General features: G+C 35.3%; 2 protein-coding genes across 2 annotated transcripts; both read right to left on the bottom strand.

Moving 5' to 3' along the window:
• Positions 1 to 16,028: 16,028 nt before the first annotated feature.
• On the bottom strand, positions 16,029 to 17,688 carry LOC145588917 (protein PHYTOCHROME KINASE SUBSTRATE 3-like). The gene has a single exon (XM_081645507.1). It carries the CDS (start codon positions 17,572 to 17,574, stop codon positions 16,363 to 16,365), a length of 1,212 nt encoding a protein of 403 aa, XP_081501633.1. The 5' UTR covers positions 17,575 to 17,688; the 3' UTR covers positions 16,029 to 16,362.
• Positions 17,689 to 19,833: 2,145 nt separating this feature from the next.
• Positions 19,834 to 23,824, bottom strand: LOC145588910 (putative methyltransferase PMT2). The gene is made up of 7 exons (XM_081645500.1): positions 23,666 to 23,824; positions 22,641 to 23,272; positions 22,235 to 22,445; positions 21,804 to 22,083; positions 21,099 to 21,488; positions 20,809 to 20,886; positions 19,834 to 20,422 (listed from the first exon to the last, which is right to left on the bottom strand). Exons 2-7 carry the CDS (start codon positions 23,262 to 23,264, stop codon positions 20,191 to 20,193), a joined length of 1,815 nt encoding a protein of 604 aa, XP_081501626.1. The 5' UTR covers positions 23,265 to 23,272; positions 23,666 to 23,824; the 3' UTR covers positions 19,834 to 20,190.
• Between the last annotated feature and the right edge of the window lie 25 nt (positions 23,825 to 23,849).

Raw genomic sequence — 23,849 nt, 5'->3', positions numbered from 1 at the left:
TAACAATAATTTTGTCAATGTCCTTATTAGCTATTTTAAGAAATATATATATATATATATGATACGTGCCCACTTATTTTTGCTTATAGTGTATAGTCTTAACACTCTAGTAACATAACAATTGTGTAGAGATCAATCAGATCATAACTAAATAAATTGACTCTAAATAATAGTCTATCATAATTAGCCGTCATCATTCAAATTATTTTTATTTACTGTAATTATTATCACTTTTATATAGTGAGTAATATATTCTTTTAAGTTAAATACATCATTATTATTAAGAAAAAAAAAAAAACAAAATTCAATTTTAAATTATTGAGTTAGAAACTATTATTTGAAATATAAAACAACCTAATATAAATATACAAATATAATTTATTGATGAAAAGAAAAAATATTGCAGGGATAATGATTAATTACCTATATAATGCAGAAAATTCATTTGGATTGGGTTTGAACGGTTTGATTGTACGCCCAAAATCAACTAGTCCAACTTTGACCCCATTGCCATTTACACCAAATTGTTTTGGTAAATGAATATCCAAAAAATCCAGTGAATGACAAGTATGTTGCTCTGATAAGAAAAAATAGAAAAGTGATTGTCAGTAAAATCATGTTAAAAAATTACGAAAAACAAATTAATACGAGTGTATAAAGTGTATCAAAATTGAAAACTTTGATACCGAAATGATTGGCTTCTTCCATGGTCTTCCTCATCACAACCTTACATTTTAACAGAGAAGATAGTTAGTCAAGCCAATTTTACTGAACGATAATTTACTACTAGCTATGCATAAATGCATATTTCATTTTGCTAATCTGTTTTCCTTTTTTTTTTTTTTTTTTTTTTTTTGAATGGAAATCAAAGCAGACTAAAAAAAAGGTCTACCATAATTTTAGATATGTATTTTGTTTATTATAGGTTAAATATTTTTCAAGAAAACTAGGCTTCTGATCAAGGGGGCCTAGTGCTCTACTACGGCTGTGAATCAAGGTTTTTCTGTCATATTAACCCAATAACATATATATAGTAGGTTTTCATGGTATGAGGTATGAGTTTGATTAAGATGCGTACAATGGCTCCTGAAAATTACGGAGTACCTCATATGTTGCTCCTTGTTCGTGTTCAACTCTCTCTAGTGCTACTAACATCTGCATGATACCAAAAAGCATGCGATATCTCAAACAATCTCCTTTAAAACAAAGAATATATCAAACAATCAATTTCACAATACAACATGTGAAATCATTATCATAGAATCGGTGCAATACCTCTGCAATCCCATCCAAGCTGTACTTCCTTAATGTATCGTGATGCATAAAAGAACAAGCAATACTAGGATCATACGGCCCACTAGACCGCAAGAGTACACCACCTGGGCTGCCTAAAGAACTTGAAGATTTATTAGCTGGAGTTTGGCCAAAGAACTGACTTTCCAAACTAATATTGAGTCCATCAGCATGCGGAATAGCTCCATATAGATCATGTCGTAAAATATCAAGCTTTGAAGCCTTGGGACTGAAATACTTGGCTTCTGATCTTAAAGTAAAAGCCTCCACCCTCTTCCCCATCAAAGCCTTATACATTTAAGGAGAAAATAGATAATCAAACCATCTTAACAAATAAAATTTACTACAACATCACGTAATTTATTGATGAATAACTAACATATATACATACCATGAAAAAATCAGGAATGGGAGCCTATGTAACAATCTATCTGCATCAACATATAGCGCAATCCGCTCCTCACTTTCAGAAAACTGCGCATTATCAATTGTAAGCATCTTCAGAATGTATAATACCAAGTATATAAGACCATGAATGAGTATGTAGACCTTAACCCGACAACACGCTATAGTCACGAAAATCTTTTATTGTAAAGGTGTTGATGGAGTACTAGTTCAATACAGTCAATAGTCTCAATACTACAAATGCTTAAAATTCTCGTAATCCGACTATACTTCAACAGGTCTCTCGACAGTGTGATCCTTCCTAAATTTACAATGACATTGTCTAATTAAGTGATCCCTCATAATTCTATCCTTAAGTGTACAAAATAGTTGGATCATTACATTTTAACAATGAAACAAGTTACAAAACCTTTTCAACCTAATGGGAATTTTTTTGGGATTGGGTTTATTAATTGTAACTTACATGGTACTTGACCAACTTAATTGTACGTCTATTTGATTTATGTAATTATTATTCATGTGAGGAAGTGACAAATATAAACCATACCTAGTATGAGAAAATGAGCGATGAATATATATAGCAATGAGTCGTTACCATCTAAGCGCTAAAGGAGCTTGAGAGCGAAACTCACACAATGCAATGATAAAGAGCCTCGACAAGCTATGATAAACCATCTTATATATGTATACCCAGTACTATTCAAATCCAGTATATTACTTTTAATCTATACACTATTCAGATTATGAGGAAAAAGTAGAAAGAAGGGTAAATGTCAATATATATATACTAAAAAGAGCTACGTGTCAACTAAAAAAAGGGTCTACCATACTTTTAGATATGTTTTTGTTACTATATTAAAGCAGACTAGATCAGCATGAATGTAACAAAATAACAATTTTGGAAAGTAAATGTCAATATATATATATACATTGTTTAAAAATAAGTAAATGTCAATTTTAATATGAATCTAACATCTCAATTGATAATTTCTTCTTTATAAATTACTCATAGTGAACAAAAAAGTTAAAACATAGTAAAAAAAATTCAAAACATCATGTCAAATGAAGATATCATAACAATATTTTATGACCTTTACTTCTCCAGTATCCGTCACATGTCATGCCAGATTTTCTTAATTTCATGTAAATATGTAAGAACACAAAATCATTTTGAAATGGAGATAGCATGATTTTTATATTTAAATATATTTTTTTTTTGCATTAAAAAAGTTTGATATGAGTAATTTGTTTGAGATGAGGTAAAATATAAACTTATTTTTTTTTTTAGTTAGTGATAAAAAAACAATTTTTATTTCTATTTTGATGGTAAATTGTAGAGCTAATATTTTTTGTGGGGGTAAATTAAAATACAATAATGTAAGTTTTTAAATGGTAGGAAATATATATATACACACACACTCACAATTTGTAGTCTAATTTACCCCCACTAAATTCTATGGGAGTTTTTTTAAATTGGGGTAAATTTAAGCTTCTCATAGTGAGAAACAAAAATTGTCTCACAATGACATTTTCGTAAATAAATTAACAACATTTTCATTATTGTGGACTCCATAAATTACATGTGAAAAACAATTTTTGTTTCTTTCTATGAGAGACTGGGGCAAGCCCTTTTAATTGTGTTGTTTTTTTATCCATCGCTGAAAAAATTAATCTTACCTCCTCTTAAACAAATTACTCATCCCAAAACTTTTTATAGGGGTAAATTAATTAGTTCTATGGGGACAAAATGTATAGTGCTTTGTTGTCATCATCATAAAAACGCATAGATCCTATATGGGCAGAAATTCTTCAAACAATTTTTTTTAATGGTAAAAAAAAATTGAAAAAAAAAGAAGAATTTTTACCAAAAGATGGAAAATTCATAATATAAATTTACAAAAATATAGAAAATATAAATTCCTGTCCAAATAAAATAAGATAGGAAATAAGATAAAAACCAACAATTTTTTTTTTTTAAAAAAAGAGATATGAAAAACATTTTTTTTAAAAAAAAGAAAATAAAAACAAAGAATCCATGGATATATGAGAAGGAGAAGAGGAAGATGGGAATATGTTGGTGGTCTGAATGTCTAGTGCGGCGAAGAATCGAGATGAAAAACCAAGCTTGAAGTTTGAAAACTCTCAAAATGAAAAACCCAGTTTCATTCACCCATTTTAACATATTTTTTTTTTTGAATAAACCCATTTTAACATTTGATTATTGGACAAAATTTTATTTTTGAAGAATAAAATTTAATGCAATCGTTAATAGAGTAGTAAGAATAAACACTATGTTTTGGGGAAAAAAACCATTGTTGATGGAGTTAGTATGGATTACATGTAAATCATTATATCAGTGCCTAATGAAGGGGAATACTTTTGCTCAATCAAGAAGTGAATTGAATGAAGATATGACCTAAAAAATTCACCTTTAAGTGGGAAGACATTGTTACATTTGGACCTGTAAAAAAAAAACTATGTTAATCTAAAATATTTTTTAGAACAAAAACAAATTAAAACTCAAAATTTATACCTGAATTTGTTTACCAGACTTTGAATATCAAGGTGTAAGAATAAGGCGGCGGAGTGGAAAATGGTCGACCAGTACAGAGACACAGCTCACATATATAGTAGAGGACGGTATGCCTAGTATGCTACAGTACTGTATCTATTTTTTTTTTTTTTTTTGTTTCTTTCTGATTTCAAAATGGAGTATGTACTGTATTATTATTTTCCCTCACTTTTCAAAAATGGTCTATGAGAGTATGAACTTAAGCTTGTTCAGACATTTTTTATAAAACGCAAAATTTGGCTTATATATTACGGAGTGGAATTTTATGTACATACATACGAGTAGGGGTGTTCACGGTGCGGTTTAGATCCTAAACCACACCAAACCACAAAATTGTGGTTTGTATTTTTTTTTCAAACCGCACTTCTAACCAAACTGTACCCAAATGCGGTTTGATGCGGTGCACGGTTTAACCAATTTGTTTAAAAATATAAATTTTATTTTTTAAAAACAAAGCTTTTGTTTAATTTGTAATTATTAATTTATAATTCAAATATTAAATTCTTTTTTAACCTTCAATTAGCTAATAGTAAAAATTAGCTCATACATTTTAGCTCTTTTATATTTTTAATAAAAATATAATATAAAAACCGCAAATAACATTAGAGTGCAGTTTGTGGTGTGGTTTGGTCTAAATTTTTTTGGACATCGCACCATTAATCATTTTTAAAATCGCACCGCAATTTTCAAACCGCAAACCACACTTTATACAACCCTACATACAAGTACATTATGTGAAGGATATGTATTACAAGAAAGACAACAATGAATAATTCACAAGGTTTTTTTTTTTATTTTTTAATTTTTATTTTTTTTATTTTATTCCAAAGTTTTTTTTTTTGAAAGATATTCCAAAGAATTGATACTCGTTCCGTATTTTATTATTTGCTAGCTTCATTTACACTTATTTTCTCTATTCATTTGACCTACATAGTTTGATTAATATTTGTAATTTATATATAGTAAAAAAAATAGTAGATATTTGTTAGAATCATTTCAATAAATAGATTATTAATTTTAAACTGTTATAATTTATACTTATTGATATTTAAAGATATTACTAATTACAAATTTATATCGGAATATGTGTAATGAAAAATAAAGCAAGTAAAAAGGAGTACGTGTCATCCTGCTCGCTTGAGCAGTTGAGCGTTCTTTCAAAAAAAAAAAAAAAAAAAGGAGCACATGTCAAGAGAAACATTTTAGTTAAGGGTCAAATCTGATTAACTGAACTGGACTGAACTGATTATTTTATGAGAGAAGCAAATTAAGATATAAATTGAACTGAAAATAGGCTGAAGAGAACAGAGCCTAAGTAAAAAGAAATAGTGAAGTTTTTTATTTTAATTTTTTTTACAACCAATAGAGTTAAAAATGATAATTTACTTTAAAACTTAGTGGTTAAGCAGCGCCAACAGTTAGATTTATGACGTAAGTTAACTTTTCTAATGTAATTTTGGGAGCATAACCTTCTTTAGCAGAATAGCAGTTGGCCAAAATGATGATACGTTTTACTAATATGGTTATTTTGGGAGATTTGGAGTTTATCTGAATTATCTTCCCTTGATTTTGTGCGTGTTGTCGAAAAAAAAATGGTTATTTTGGAGTTTGTGCTTCAGGGAGAATTTGAGATTTTGAGGCGTGTGTCTCTCTATTCGTCTTCACGTGTTTGTGTTGTAATTTGTCAATGTAAAAAAGTAATTCTCTAACTCCTCGAAATTTATAGTTCATGTTTGTGTTTTATTACGGTACTTAAGAAATGATAAGAAAGTGAATGAAATACATTAAGTGAAAAAAGTAAAATTATAGATAAAAGTTGAAGAAGCAAAGTGAAAAAAAAGTACTGTGAAAAATTCAAAAGTAATTTAGAAAATTTAAAGAAAAATGATCGCTTGTAATTAGAGCTGGCAAAAGCTGACCCGACTCGACAATCGACCCGAACCCAACCCAAAATAAATGGGTTTTTATTATAATTTTAAACCCGTTAATGTAATTGGGTCAATCCGAACCCGGCTTGAAAATAAGCGGGTCAGGTTCAGGTTGAGAATCCCAACCCGAAAATAACCCGCCTTACCCGTTTAATTAATTTAGGTCAAATACAGGTTGGGTCAACCTAATCATGACCTGTTTAACCCATTAGCAAATTCATTTTTCTGGGCCAAGCCCAATGCAATACATAGTCATATAAATATAATCTAACCCCTAAATGAAATTGATTCTACATTTTTACAGTCTCTCTACTCTTTAATCCTTACTAGACTCACTCTCTCTCCTGATCTCCTTTATGGTGGCTCACTCAATGTCACTTTAAGTATAAATTGTAATACTAAATTTATACAAAGTAGCACTCCCTCCGTTTTTAAATACTTGCCCCATTTTCCATTTGCGACCGTTTTTAAATACTTGCTCATTTTTTTATTTAGAAAGTTTTTACAATATTTAAATTTCTCTCACCTAGTGGACCCAGCATTCACTCTTCTCCAATTTTCTCCACTACTATTGTTTTTTTTTTTTTTTTTTTTTTTTTTTTTTTTTTTTTTTACATTTTTTTAATTTTCTAACAACCCCACTATCTCCATATTTTATTCATTTCTCCAATTTCTCCTAAAAATCCGCGCATGAAAAAATGGAGCAAGTATTTAAAAACGAAGGGAGTACAAGTATTAGATTGTGATTGTAAATACGTATTAAATGATTTGATTTTTTAAGAATATTAACGGTTACAGTGTGTTATAAATAACTTTATAAAAATTCAGGTTAAATGGGTCAGGTTCAGGTCAATCCGTTTATAAACATGTTGGGTCGGGTTAGAATTTTTGACTCGTTTATAAAAATTTAGGAGTTGAATTTAGGGTTCGGGGTGTTGGGAATTTCATTCCAAGTCCCACATGAAAAAAATAGCAAGGGAATGAGCTATTTATAAAGTGGTACCCAATACACTAGTACAAGGCCTTTTGGGAAGGAGCTCAAAAACAAAACCGTGCGTGCTTGACCCAAAGCGGACAATATTGTACTAGTGTGTGAATGAGCATGGTTCGGCGGCCCAACAAATGGTATAAAGCTAGGTTGGCTCGATCCGGGGTGGGTGGCTGCCGTGTACTATGTGGGGGGTGTTCCTCGTGTGTCCTCGAAGTTTGGTGATTTGTGCCCTTTGTGTCGAAAGTCCTCTTGATGGTGTTCAAGTTGGTGGGACCAGGGGATGTCCTGTAACCGATGGGGTTGCCCTGTAACTCGTGGTTGGAGCGAGTGGGCATGGTTCGGTGGGCATGGTCTGATGGTTTGCGGTGAACCTGTAACCGGTGGGGTTGCCCTGTAACTCATGGTTGGAGCGAGTGGGCATGGTCCGGTGGTTTGCGAACCATGGTAGCTGATCGGGTTTATCGTTCGAGGGAAGGCCATGACTGATGATGTGGTCCTTGGTCTGAGGGAAGGATTGTTGGGAATTTCATTCCAAGTCCCACATGGAAGAAATAGCAAGGGAATTGAAGGAGTTATTTATAAAGTGGTACTCAATACACTAGTATTGATTCTGGTCCGGTCCTTAAAAATTAATAATTCAAGTCCTTGTCCATTCAGATCCGATATTAGACCGGTGTACAACCTTAAGAGGGGGTGGGGGAAATCGGCCTGGTGAAGTTGTTGTTACTTCAGTAGTGAAGCTCTAATGTAGTACAACTACAAACTCTATGGCCCATTTGCACAAAAAAAAAAAAAAAAAAAAAAAAAAACAAACTCTATGGCCCATATATAACCAATAGAAGTATAATGTAACCTCTCTTTCCGAATTCTTATCTTCCACCACTTCTATACATACTCTGATCACTTTCACCTGTAAGGCTGTAACTATAACTGTTAGGATTAGTGTGGAGATGCATCAATATATGGAGGCATAAGGAAGAATTAAAGAGGAAGTTTTTTGAAGGAAGTTCGACCGAACATAGTTCAAGCAACTCTGAAGTTCGGTCGAACCTTGGGGCAGAGAGTTGAGGAAAAATTGCAAATTTGGAGGAGTGACCGAACCAAAGGGGGTTCGACCGAACCACCTCAAGTTCGGCCGAACAGAGGGTAGGTTCGGCCGAACCCCTTGCTGTTCTGTTTCGACGGCTCGATTTCAGCCCGTGCTTCTTGTTTAATTGTTAGCCCTTGGATTGTCGTTTATTACCTAGACTATATATATTCTTTGTTTTGCTTCTTCCTCAAGTATTCACAATCTTTAAACACTAATAGAGGGTTTATGAGAGGTTGAGTGAGGAGCATTGGAATTATATACAATTCATGCTTGTAATCTTGATTCATTCATCATCAATACTACTCCATAGTGAAAGGTGGGTTTTTTCTCCCGGTTCTCGGGTTTTCCCACGGTAACTTTGTCTCCCTTTTATTTGCTTTGATTTCTTCATGGTTGTTCTTAGTTTTTGTGCTTGCATGTTCTTCTTTGTAGTGGATTGATTGAAATTAGTTTGAGCCCTTAATCCTTTCAATTGGTATCAGAGCCAGGTTTGAATCTTTGGTGTTTTAGTGATTTTGGGTTGTGTTGAACTTGAATTTGTGATTGAGCTACAAAGTTTGAGTCTTTAGGTATTCAAAGATTGAATCTTGGGTGTCAAGTTGCATTCTTTGTTGTTGAAAACCTATTGTGAACTTTGTGTGATTGATTTGCAATGGAGGAAGGCAAGTTAAAAATTGAGAAGTTTGATGGGAAAGACTTTGGGTTTTGGAAGATGCAAATGGAGGACTATTTGTATCAAAAGAACCTATTTTTGCCTCTTTCTAGTAAACCATCGGGTATGAAGGAAGAAGAGTGGAAAATATTGGATAGACAAGCTCTTGGAGTGATTAGGTTGACATTGGCAAAGAGTGTTGCTTACAATGTCAAAGATGTGACAACGACGGTCGGTGTGATCAAAGCATTGACAAATATGTATGAGAAACCATCGGCTATGAACAAGGTGTTCTTGATGCGTCGTTTGTTTGAAATTGAGATGAATGATGGTGGTTCCGCCCCGGAACACATAAATGAATTCAATTCGATAATTTCTCAACTAGCTTCGGTTGAGATCAAATTTGATGATGAGGTGAAGGCCTTGATTTTGTTGTCATCGTTGCCTAGGAGCTAGGATACCGTTGTAGCCGCCATTAGCAACTCCTCCGGGAATACGAAGTTGAAATGTGATGATGTGAGGGACTTAATCTTGAGTGAGAGCTTGAGAAGGAAGAACTCGGGTGAGTCATCGGGTGGTGCATATTCTAGTGAAGGTAGGGGACGTGGAAGACAACAAAGAGGTGCTCAAAAGGGAAGATCGAAGTCTAGAGGGAGGAGTAAGTCGAAAGGGAAGGTGAACATTGTGTGTTGGGGTTGTGGTGTGAAGGGACATACTAAGAGGGATTGTCCTAATCCCAAGAAGAAGGGTGGTTCAAACCACAAGAACCACGATGATGCTAGTTCATCGGTTAGCTTGGCATCAAGTGATGAACTTGGTGATGCATTGATCTTGAGCGTTGATAGTCCCATTGAGTCTTGGATCCTTGATTCGGGAGCTTCATTTCATTCTTCTCCATGTAAGGAGATTTTTCAAAACTTCAAGAGTGGTAAGTTTGGAAAGGTGTACCTTGCGGATGATGAACCGTTGGATATTGTGGGGAAGGGAGATGTTATGATCAAGACTTCAAGTGGGAGCTCATGGAAGCTTGAAGATGTTAGGTACATACCTAAGCTAAGGAAAAATTTGATTTCGGTGGGTCAACTAGACTTAAGCGGTTTTAGAACCATGTTTGGTGAAGGTACTTGGAAAGTGTCAAAGGGAGCTATGGTGGTGGCTCGGGGCACGAAGACCGGCACATTGTACACTACCTTAGGGTGTAAAAGCATGATTGCTACAACCGCAAATGATGAGACTAAGCTTTGGCATACTCGGCTTGGTCACATGAGTGAGAAAGGGATGAAATTGCTAGCTTCAAAAGGTAAGTTGTCGGGGTTGAAATCAATCGACATGCAATTTTGTGAGACATGTGTTTTTGGGAAGCAAAAGAAGGTGTCCTTCACAAAAACCAAACGGTCCTTGAAGAAGGAGAAGCTAGAACTTGTGCACACGGATGTTTGGGGCCCATACCCCATCAAGTCCCTTGGTGGTTCTCACTATTTTGTCACTTTCATTGATGATTCAACCCGGAAAGTATGGGTGTATTTCATGAAGCACAAGTCGGAAGTGAATGAGAAGTTCAAGACTTGGAAGGCGGAGGTTGAAAATGTTTCGGGCAAGAAGATTAAGGCAATCAAGTCCGACAATGGAGGAGAGTATGAGTTAGAAGCTTACAAAAACATTTGTAAGGAGCATGGCATTGTTTTGGAGAGGACCATTCCCGGTAAACCTCGCCAAAACGGGGTAGCGGAGCGGATGAATAGGACTTTACTTGAGAGGGCAAGGTGTATGAGGTTGTTTGCGGGCCTCCCAAAGTGTTTTTGGGCGGATGCCGTTAGTACCGCGGCTTACTTGATAAACCGTGGACCTTCGGTGCCCTTGGATTTCAAGATACCGGAGGAGAAGTGGAGTGGTAAGGAGGTGTCCTACACTCACTTGAAGACCTTTGGTTGTGTGGCCTATTTGCAATCCGAGAAAAGAGATAAGCTAGACCCAAAAGCCATCAAATGTTACTTCATCGGGTATGGATGTGAGAAATACGGTTATAGATTGTGGGATCCTAAGAATCGAAAGATTGTTAGGCATTGTGACATCACTTTTGATGAGAGTTCCTTGTATAAGGACAACTTTGGTGGAAAATCCGTGGAAAGAGAATCAATAGGAGATGAGTGAAAATATGTTGAGCTAGATGGTGAAGTTAAAAGTGGCAAGGAGGTTGAACAAGTAGAAGTTGAGGTGCCAATTCAACAAGCATCTCCTCAACATGGTGCTCATGTCCCGGTGGATTCGGATTCTAGTGATTCGGATGATGATGATCATTTCGAGACGGATGAACGAGTAGTTATGGGTGAGCCCGTTGTGGTTCAAGGAGAGATTTCTACACCACCTACGGTAAGAAGATCATCAAGACCAATCAAGCCACCAAATCGATATTCTCCATCCTTGCATTATTTGTTGTTGACGGATTCCGGTGAACCGGAATGTTATCAAGAGGCAATGGGCATGGGTGACTCGTTGAAGTGGGAGCAAGCAATGGAAGATGAGATGTCTTCATTGGAGAAAAACAACACTTGGGTGTTGGTTGAATTGCCTAAGGGCAAGAGAGCACTTCTGTGCAAGTGGATATTTCGAAAGAAAGAAGAACCGGATGGTACAATTCGGTACAAGGAAAGACTTGTGGTGAAAGGTTTTTCACAAAAGGAGGGCATTGATTATCATGAGATCTTTGCTCCGGTTGTGAAGTTGACCACTATAAGAATCTTGTTGGCTATAGTGGTTTCGGAGAACTTATTTCTTGAGCAAATGGATGTAAAAACCGCGTTTTTACATGGTGATTTGGAGGAGGAAATCTACATGAAGCAACCGGAAGGGTTTCAAGTTCCGGGTCAAGAGAACTTGGTGTGCAAACTCAAACGGAGTCTATATGGGTTGAAACAAGCTCCGAGACAATGGTACAAGAAGTTTGACAATTTCATGCTAGGCAATGGTTTCGTGAGAGCGGAAGGTGATCATTGTTGCTACTTTCAAAGGTATGACAATGGCTATATCTATTTACTTTTGTATGTTAATGATATGTTGATTGCGGGAACTAGTATGCAAATTGTCAATGACTTGAAAAAGAAGCTGTCTAGAAGATTTGAGATGAAAGACTTGGGTGAGGCCAAGCAAATACTTGGCATGAGAATTTCTAGAGATAGCTCAACGGGTGTGTTGAAGTTATCTCAAGAGGAGTATGTCAAGAAGGTACTAAAAAGATTTAACATGATGGATGCTAAGCCTCGAAGCTCACCTCTTTCAAGTGAGCTCAAGTTGACTAAGGAGGATTGCCCAAAGACAAGGGAAGAGAAGGACAAAATGGCCATTGTTCCTTATGCTTCGGCCGTTGGTAGCATGATGTATGCTATGATTTGCACGAGGCCCGATATTGCTCACGCAGTGGGAGTTGTTAGTAGGTTCATGTCAAATCCGGGTGAGAGACATTGGGAAGCCGTGAAGTGGCTATTGAGGTATTTGTTGGGTACTTCAAGTATGGCTCTTTGCTTTGGAAGAAATGAAGTTGTCTTGGAAGATTTTGTTGATGCCGATTTTGGTGGATGTTTTGATTCAAGCAAAAGCACTTCGGGGTATGTGTACACTATTGGTGGTACGGCCATTAGTTGGATGAGCAAGCTCCAAAAGTGTGTCTCTATGTCTACGACGGAAGCCGAGTATGTGGCTATGTCGGAAGCGGGAAAAGAGATGGAATGGTTGAAGGGTTTTCTTGAAGAAATGGGCATGAAACAAGATGTTTGTGCGTTGTATAGTGATAGCCAAAGTGCGGTTCAATTGGCTAAGAATCCTATGTTTCATTATCGCACTAAACACATCAAGAGACGCTATCACTACACTAGGAGTTTGGTGAAGGATGGCACGATGTGTTTGAGGAAGATTGCCGGTTCAAAGAATCCGGCGGATATGCTCACTAAGGTGGTTTCTAGTGACAAATTGAGGTTGTGTAGGACCTCAATTGGACTCCATCATTAACTTGATGGAGTGTTGCGCTATGGTGAAAAATTGTTTTGATGAATGTGTTGAGTGCTCTTGAGGAAGGAGTGTATATATGGATGTCTATGGTGTATGCATTATTGATCCTATCTCCAAGTGGGAGATTGTTAGGATTAGTGTGGAGATGCATCAATATATGGAGGCATAAGGAAGAATTAAAGAGGAAGTTTTTTGAAGGAAGTTCGACCGAACATAGTTCAAGCAACTCTGAAGTTCGGTCGAACCTTGGGGCAGAGAGTTGAGGAAAAATTGCAAATTTGGAGGAGTGACCGAACCAAAGGGGGTTCGACCGAACCACCTCAAGTTCGGCCGAACAGAGGGTAGGTTCGGCCGAACCCCTTGCTGTTCTGTTTTGACGGCTCGATTTCAGCCCGTGCTTCTTGTTTAATTGTTAGCCCTTGGATTGTCGTTTATTACCTAGACTATATATATTCTTTGTTTTGCTTCTTCCTCAAGTATTCACAATCTTTAAACACTAATAGAGGGTTTATGAGAGGTTGAGTGAGGAGCATTGGAATTATATACAATTCATGCTTGTAATCTTGATTCATTCATCATCAATACTACTCCATAGTGCAAGGTGGGTTTTTTCTCCCGGTTCTCGGGTTTTCCCACGGTAACTTTGTCTCCCTTTTATTTGCTTTGATTTCTTCATGGTTGTTCTTAGTTTTTGTGCTTGCATGTTCTTCTTTGTAGTGGGTTGATTGAAATTAGTTTGAGCCCTTAATCCTTTCAATAACAACTTATTACTCTATGAACTTGTTTATAATAAGGTCCATATATATATATACTAGTATATATCTATGATCATCTCATGAACCAACCTTTTTCGAAATCAACCAGTGATTGGAGTACACGTAAAATAAATAGCCCCTCCGCCCTCAATTTTAGTTGCTATCATATATAGTATCATGGTTTTCAAAGCAAGGCACACTCGTAAAGAATACTACTAGTAAGTACGAGAGTAATAGTGCAAACAGTCAAATTATATCAATTATTGTGAAATAGAGGTAGTATAAAGAGAATCGAGAATCACAATGGATACCATATGGCTCAACATAGCACAATTCCATCACTCAAACTAGTTATGAAGGCATGAATATTAGGATGGTTGATCTGAATTGTTAAAATCATCAAATTGTTTTAGCCAAGAATGATTCAATTATCGTGGTACCTCTATGGTGTGGTCCATATATAATATATATAGAGCCTTTGATTATATATAGACCTAAAGATTATATATTGGTGTGTTGCCATTATGTAGATCAGTTGGCCCCTTCACAACATTCCTGGTTGTTTATGTCTTGAATATCTCTTCATTTAAGTAGTTATCTTTAAGCAAATTAAGACCAAACGTTGGTAAAGTATAATATAACAAGGTAAAGCATATGTCTCTACTTTGGAGAGAAAAGATGTAAGACAAATCACTATCTATTGAACATAAAACAATGAAGACTCTTTATTCTATTTGCGAGTATTATTGAGTGTTATCTATTTTTGTTGGTTTTTATTAGTTTCTATTAGACCGATTTTCATTTTTCTTCTCCGTTTATATATTTTGAGATATTTTTGAATTTACAATATATACCCTTCAAAAATCTAAAAAGTATAAACCTAATCTCATTTCAGGTATATTGAGATATTTGTAAAAAATAACAAAAGAACGTGAATTTCAATATCTTCTGAACCAACCAAAAGAAAAAAGTTTGTCAATTATTGTGACGGAGAAGGTATCCTACGTTTCTTTCAAACTTTTTAAGAAAAACATTTTACCGTTTAATTTTCCACATAAACAACTTCACTACTGAAAACACAATTACTGATAACAGTGACATACTTCATTAGTGAAACTAGTGTATTACAAACTTTGGCCCATATATAAACAATGTAACGTAACTTCACTATCCTAATTCTTATCTTCCACCACTCCTATAGTTCTATACATACTATGATCACTTTCACCTGTAACTATAACAACTTATTACTCTATGAACTTGTTTATAATAAGGTCCATATATATAATCATCACTTGAACCAACCTGTTTCGAAATCAACCAGTGATTAGAGTACACGTACAATATACAACCCGCGCTTGATTTTAGTTGCTATCATACGTGGCTTTCAAAGCAAGGCACACCCTTAAAGAATACGAGTATAATTGAACGATAATATATATTCACATTAAAAAAACATATATAAAGAGTAGTAGATAAGAGACTTTGAGATATGTTTTTAGTATACTTAAATATATATCTGGCTGCTATAGCATTGTGGGTCGTTTTAGGGACATTCTTTAGCAGCTATTATGACTAGTACTTTAGTTGTATCCTCCCACCCCAACCCCCACTCCCACCCTCTTCATTCCTTCTCTTGTAATTAATTAAGGCTCATCTCTTACCTATCCTCACTTATCCCCACTTAGAATTGGCAAAGGAATAAGTGTCGAACGCCTTCATTATTATTGTTTGCTAACAATATTGCTCATGAGGGCATGTTTATACTTCATACAAACATGTATTTGACATTTCAAACTTTTTTTTTTCATGGGTTAATAATGTACTCTTTTAGCAGGGGCGAAGCTAGGAATAAAAAATTATCAGGGTCAAGGTTATTACTTTATTACATGTATCACAAAATTTCCAGAGGTGGGTATGAAAAAAAATTGAACACTGAAAATTGGGGCCGGGGCCCCTGCTAAAACCATATGACTTCGCCATGTCTTTTAGCTTAGTAGTCTAATAATGATACCTCAGTACCTCCGCCCATATTTAGTTGTTATATTGCTAGTTTAAATTATACTAGCAGGTAAATTAATAACCGTACTACTAAGATCTAAAGACTCTTCACCTCCACCCACCTAAGCCTACCAAAAGGAAGAATAAAAATTCTACTAGTAGAACGTGTGAGAAATGAGTACAATAATCGGTAAAATAAAGTGACAACACAAGAAAAAGCCAATAAAACAATTTTGGCAAAGAACCAATGTAGTGTGGCAATGTGGTTAGGCAAATGTGCATCTAGAATAATAGGTCCATCAATTTATAAAAAATCATGAAAGAAAAAAAATAATCCGGGTTCCCATTATTTGTCCCATTAAATGTTCTAACTTTGGTTAACAAGAAAGCAAAGAATAAAGCTCTTGTTCATCATTGCTATAAAGATATTAGAAATGCATATCATATATCATTCTCATAGTAATTTTGGTAGGTCTAATACATGATTTCATACCTCTAATTCAATAATAACAATATCTTATCTTACCATATCACTAAAGTAAAAAATAATGTACTACTAATCATCATAACAATGCCATACATTGACATAATTGTACGAAAATCATACTAAAGTAACCATATTTTTATAGATATTGGCATACACCAATAACAATATGGTACAATCGATGTCGATTCATGGTTGATGGTAGTTTCTTACAACATCGACGGCTTTGTGACTCGTACACCCTAGGAACATTCCACCCGAATTTGAGTTTCTTTGCATTTTTTTCCTTTCTAGGGTGATGTTCTTATGACTTCTTTGTCGATGGATGGTGTTTCTGTGATCATCGTCGAGGTCAGAAAAGGAAGAGAAGTTATCAGCCGCGCTAGCAGTAACCACGCTCCATTCGATGCTCCTTTCACTAGGTGCATAATAAGGGGTTGATGTTTGACTACCGGGGACACCGGAAAGATTTCCAATCTCGAAAAGATCGGAGCTTGCATCACTACACATATCTTCATCATCTTCGGTCTTTACACTAGGACTAGTTGTTTTCTTTGCTAATGAGATGGTGAATGGAGTAGTAGGAGAGTTTGGGATCGCGTCCCATGATAGGATCGAAAGCTTTCTCTCGAGGTTGTGTTCGATTTCTTGCTTGCCTAGTTGGTGAATCCCAAACACATCTATTGTTTTCTTAGGTTGATCTAAGTGAAAAGAAGCCGTGTCTATGATAGGGAATGCAAAGTGTTCTTGATGATGAGAAGACCGGCTTTTTCGATACCCATTCTCATTCCCTTGGTATGACTTAGGAGAAGATTGAGGTTTTTGATGAGAAGTAGTGTTTGTAGTATAAACGGATTTCTTGTCAAAACAAGAACCTTTACATTGAAAACCGGAGAAAAGTTTCTTAGGCAATAACAACCCAATTTGGGTGTTAAAACTTCCTTCGGATTTAAGACTTGGAGTTGGTGACTTAAAGCTACTAGTACTACTAATATTACTCCTTGATGATTTTGTTCCTTCTAACAAATCATCTCCTTTCTCTCTTCTATGATGCCTATGCCTATTGATCCCGCCACCACGACCTCCACCCTTTCTTGATACAACGACATGACTCCTACCGCCTTTTTCATCATCATCAATATTTTTATTAAAGTATCTCTCGGCTCCAAAAACATCCGATTCACCACTTCTTTGAGCTCGAGAAATGTTCCTCCCCACGATCACTGCTCGTGGGGTGGAAACTTCTCGAGCAGGAGAGGGACTATTATTAATAGATTCCGCTAGACTCCTAACAAAGTCCCTCTCGGCTGTATCAAGGTACGAGGAGAATGATACATCTCGAGGGTAGGTTACACCACCCTCGTTACCCTTGAAATTAGGTGAGAAAATCGCGGTTGCCATAGATTAAAAAAAAAAAATATATAGTAATTGAGATTTTGTGAGTGAAGATGAGAAGGTGAAGAGATAATTTAAAGCAAAATGAAGTTGTATGTTAGGCCCTTAGCAATAACTTAGTGCAAGGGTTGTATATAAATAGAGAGAATTACAAGTAAAATTAATAAATGGATGGTAAAGTTACAAAATAAGTGGGGTCAATATGCTTGAAGCTTGAATGACAGTTTATCACCTTTTCCTTACCTCCAGATGAAATGCCTCCAAGATCTATCTTTGTCTTTCACTATAAAATTTCCCCCATAAAGGACACAATCTTCTATAGCTGCTCTACCAAACTTTTCTTTTCTTTTTTCTTTTTTTTTTTTTTTTTTTGATATCCTTTTTTAAAAATTGGTTTCCACTGTTTTTTTCTTTAAACTAAGTACACAACTTCTCTGTTTGAAAAAAAAAAAAAACCTAAGTACACAACTTTATTAGACTTTTTTATGTTTCATTTCTGATTTTTCTTGATTTAGTTAGTCAATAATGTGTTGAAAATACTTTTTCAGATCATTTGTAGAACATAAAGCTAGGTGAATTTTAGGAAAAAAATATAAAGCAATTAAGAACATAATTAAGTGTTGTGTATAGGATCAAGATCATCCGATCCTGCTGTTGTATTAGGTAGGATTTATAATCTTTCTAAGAACTGATTATGCATGAAAGAATGTATATATAATTGTCTTGATTAGAGGTTTGATAAACTATTGACACTTTTCATTCACATTGTGTCAACTTGTTTTAGTCTAAAATCATTGATCAATTGTTAAATTGCGGTTTAAATAAAATACACAAGTACTTTAGAATCGACATGCTGGTTAGTAATTGAATTTAGGTAATCTCAAATTCATAAGGCTATAAAGTAATTGAATAATTTGAGTCACCCCTTAAACTAAAATGTAATAAACTCTCTATTTTTATCGCGACTCACACATGACTTTGCATAAGTTTCGAATATTAACTCCCAACATGATTAAATTGTCCTTACTCCTTATGGCCACAAGATATGAACACGGTATGTATACAACACATGATCGAATTGTCCTTATACACATAATAGATTATATGTGCTATTCCTAACTTTACGAGTTTCCCTATCAGAAAATATAATGGATAATATAACGACCCACCATGTCCAAGGCTAGTGACAAAGAGAAAGAGTTCATGACTAAAAGGAAGCTAGTCATTTGTGATACTGCAAAAAAGAAAGATGAAAACTTAGATACTAAAAAAAGAATAACACTGTTTAACTAACATTATAATATATGCTTTAGTAACATTATTATTATGATAACAGTAGAAAATATAATTTAATGCACTTGTTGAACAGGAGATATAATTTGACAAGGGGGGACATCATAGGTTATATAACAAGTGGTTAGCAAAAAAAGTAGAATATTAGCCATTCATATCTAAAAATAGGGTCCCTTTTTCACAAGTAAATGACTTTGTTCGCCATAAATAAGGAATTTAAATGGGGTGATTGAGACGCTCGAATATGACATTGATTTTGAGAGTTTATCGAAGTTGTTTTTCCACAAAATATTTGCTGTTTGAAATTATAAAGTGGCCAACATATAGCATATAATCTTAGTTGTTGATTGGTTAACTGTCTTTTAATATGTAACTTTTTTTAAAAAATGTTGTAGATCCATCTAATCTTAACTATAGATTAGATCTTACACAGTATTATATGGATTCTTTCAAATATTTAACATGTCTAATGTGAATCTTTTTATTTAGGGCTATCTCAAAATGTTTGGTCGTTAGGGAATATTTTACGTGTCTAATATTGAACCTTGAATTTTTTATTTGACACAAACGTGCTTTATAGTGTAACATCTACATGTCTATTTTCTTTGGCTTTTAAGATATATGTCTTGAAATATTGTAGTAAACAATAATGACATTTAGATGCTTCCTTCCCTAAGTTCTATAGGATCAAATGAGGATGCAATTGATGGACCATTAACGTTTAGGAGGCTAGTAATTTTAATCATCAAGCTCAAATATGGTGTAATCAGAAGCTTTGGGGTGTTTCTTTCATCAGATTTTCGAACGATATAGCACCACAATCATCAGCCATATCATGGTCATCGAATGAGTAACGTTTAGATCAAAAGTTGGTGAAACAGGGCCAAAAGAAGCCTAAGAGCATGTTTAATTAAAGAATGTATCAACAAAATAATTGACCAAAAATTAATTATTTGGAACTACAGAACTCTCACTAGTAAAGTACAAACAAAACTATCACAAAAAAATACAAAAAGTACTCCGTACAATATACTTCTTAGATGACAAAACAGATAAAACATAGCTGCTTGGCATCTGTATACATCAGAAAACTGAAAAACACTAAGCAAAGTTGTTCACTTGCAGATGCAGTGCACTTGCAGATACGCGTACTGTGCATCTGCAAGGAGTGCAAGAAACCTCGACAAAAGGATGTTGTGAATGCTTGCTGCACATTGAGGACCTTGCTTCTATATCCATACTCAAGTGAACAAAAAATTACTCGAAAATTGTGGTTGCCTGGCCTGTATCAGCAACTGTACTAAAATTGTTTCTACTTACAGACTTAAGTTACACAGAAGTGGAATTGTTTTCACCAGCGACCCAGTATTGCTTGACAGCAAACAACACCTTTTCAGTGAGGAGAGGACCATCTTCATGATCCACCATTTTGGTGTTCCATCTCATGCCAGCTGCTATTCTCTTCGCCTTCATAAGTACATCTACTTCATCTCGGAATATCACTGCCCCTTCAGGCCGTAGGATGCGATCCATTTCTAGTAGGATATCTTCTGCATTACATCTGCAATGATTTACAACAGATTTAACAATGAATTACATGATTTAGCCGAAGGATCATTAGCTGTATAGCGCAAACTCAATAGTCGATAGGCCTAGTTTGTGACCAAAAACCTCACTAAGGGGTGCAACACATCTTGGAGTGTAATTTGCTTAAGAGTTGCATAAGATATATACTGTCTATTCAGATTATATTTCACAGTTCTAATATGGTGGACTAATGACACAGGCTTAAACAGAGGAGTTGAAAATTTTTATAAGAAGTTATTGAGTGATTGTTAGATAGCTTTTTTATTAGGCATGAACATTTTCAACAACAAACAATAAAGACAGGCTACCTTTATTTGTAATGAATGTAACGAAAAGAACGAATGATGAAATGTTTCTTACTTATTCTTGTACAAGCTAAAAAGACGATTTGCATGTATCAGGTCATAAGTCCTGGGGTATGTAGAGAAGGCTTCACACCTGCAGACACATACAGAACGAAACATTCAAGCTATTAACACGAAAAAAAAAATTAAAATCTCAAGCAGTTAATTGATGGAAATTGGTGGGAAGAAAGAATAGTACGCTAAGATGACATGAAACAGCGCAACCAAATCTTTTGACACAAACTTTGCACACAGGCATTGCTAAGTCCTGACATAACAGAAAGCAGAAGTTTACATAAGGCTTACCAGTCATGATATATTCCTATCAGACCTCGCTCATAAATAACACCCAAAGTATCCTTCTCTGCAATCGTGGGCATAATATTCATAACCCACAAACTAGGGGAATCAAGTGCTGCAGCAAAACTTCCTAGACCAGCATTCATATCCATGATGTTGCGGTACCTTCCTGTATCAATCAGTTTGTTCACCCTTTTATAGTAATCGACGTGTTTTGACCAAAGTTTGATATCATCCTGAAATGTTACAGCTGTGACTCCAGGAACAGAACCACTCTCTATTCTGTAAGGAATAGCATTAAGTCTGTCTGGAAACTGTTTCCATTCTCCGCCAGAAACTTCATCAGGAGAACTTGTTTCAGGGTACGGAGTTATGCATGTCTCCATCTTTTTATACCTGTTATGCACAAGGCAAACGACAATTCTAAGTACTGCAATTTAAGAGGTAGAGCAAAACTTCTGATTATGTTACTCTGACTCTTCATTTCACTTAAATACTTATGTCACATCCTGAACACTTTCAAGATGAAGTGGAGTGTAGTAATTTGCCAATTCATTTTGAACTAATAACATGGACATATCTATGCCTGACATAAGTACACGACTACAAAAGTCCAACTAACATGGCTAGCTATTGGTCTGTCATAGGTTCATTTTGTCGAAAAATCTACCAAAAAAACAGCAAAGAAGAACAGAATGCATAGAAATCTACCAGACATCAGTGCCGTATTGTGGATCACACATAGTAGCACGAGAAACTCGTTCCCTGCAATTCTCTCTTTTTCTCCAAATAGCAATTTCACCTTTCTGAGATTTTTTCTCCCAGCACAGAAGCTCAGCAATCTCTTCAATTTTCCTTTGTTCTTCTTGAAGCTCCTCCTTGGGACGCTGCCATGCTACATGATTGTTTTCCCAGTTGATGGGTGGACCTGAGAGTATCCAGTAGCCCCCGGGTCTAAGGACTCTATCAACTTCCATCATGTAAAGTCCACCTACAGAGTATCACTTCCTTAATAACTTGTAATATTAGACAAACTAAGCAACAATTCATTCATTCTGTTTTCTTTGGCAGCTTGGGGGTTCAGGCCTTTATTCGGGTTTGAAAAATCAGTGTTAGTACAACAATTGACAAAATCCACTTACCATTTGCACCCCACGGAATCAAACACCTTGAGCAGTGAGCCATATCGAATGATCTAGGGGGATACGCGAGCTTTATAGTTCCCAAAACACCAATAATAGCAGGAACTCCTCTTTCTAGAGCAAATTGAACTTGTGCCTCATGTGAGTCTCTAGGTGCAATTGACATAGCTAGAACATTTTTCTTGAACATATATGCTCCCCAACTTGCAACCTAGCTAAAAATTTGTCAATTACTCTTATAAAACACGTAATCATCAAAATTGCTTATAACCCTGCATAACACATTAACACTCCCTCCGTCCCATATTAATCTATAGCGTACTAGCTTAGTATAGACTATTACAAAACGGAGGGAGTATAATATATAGTTACACAAAAAAAATCGAATAACACGAATCAGACTTACCCCACAGCCAGTATCCAGAGCAGTTCTAATCATCCCATTATCCAAAGGAATGACAGAGGCTAAATCATTAATATAAGCATCAGCACCTTGAGGGAACTGCGTTCCTCCACCAGGGAACCTAAACAAATCACCCTCATACTGTATCCAATTCTGGACCGCCTTCTCTACTGTCAAACTCTTGTAAGGCGCATTTGCATAAGGTACATAATCACGACTCTTGGGCCAAGCAAAGGGGGTGACATACCCCTTAGGTGCAGGTATCAGACAATCCAACTTCTCCTCCTGTGGAGGACAATGTCTCTCCCTATAGTTCATATTCTCTCGAGGAAAGGTCATTGCTCGCGCCTGGTCATGACAGGGTGTGTAATCGATGAAATGATCAGGACATGGTTTAAATTTCTTGACTTCATTAAGTTCACCTCCATGATGTGTCTCATAGCTTAGATCAGTAAGGATACTGCAGTCTGTCTGCTGTGTGATCTGTACCGCGATTCGATCACCCTTGCCGAAGCCACTGCGCTGCCATGAACCCAATAGATAGAAAAAACAACACAATCCAAACACAATGAAAACTGATAAAGGGCTTCTGGCTTTATTGTCTCCCGAGTTTCCTTTTGTCCCCATTTTTTAACCTACATTAAAATTAACAATTTTACGTGGTTCACTAATATTGTGTAATGTGTTAGCTACGCCCACGAGCATATGTTAATCATACAAAAAGGCGAAATTACATTACCCATGTAACTCAAGGTATACCATCAACAATCAAAACAACATAAGCAAAATTCAACAATTATAAAAAAAATCATTTTGATGATTCTCAAATCATACAAGACATTAGTATTAATTTAAATTTTAGATGCTAATTATCCCTTTATGCCGATCTAGGAAACAAAATCATCTGGATTATTAATCCCACAAATTGTGTTACATAATAAAATAAGATCAATAACTACTACACAAAAAAACAATTCAGAATTAAAAATGTTACACCTTCGAAAAATAAAATTACAAATTTAACTCACAATAGAATTTTGCGACTGGTGATTGTGAAAAAATTCTTGCTGTTTTTCGATTCAACGAAATCATAGTCGCATGATCATGATTATGATCTAACTTTTTCTTTTTTTTCTTTTTCTTTTTTTTTTTTTTTGAGAAATGATCTAACTTTTTCTTTTACAATGCAATAATTCGTTTAATTTGTGATAT

The sequence above is a fragment of the Chenopodium album genome, chromosome 2 (assembly GCF_948465745.1).
Source record: "Chenopodium album chromosome 2, dcCheAlbu1.1, whole genome shotgun sequence".
In the NCBI taxonomy this organism is placed as follows: Eukaryota; Viridiplantae; Streptophyta; class Magnoliopsida; order Caryophyllales; family Amaranthaceae; genus Chenopodium; species Chenopodium album.
This window is presented reverse-complemented; position numbering and strand designations above follow the sequence as displayed.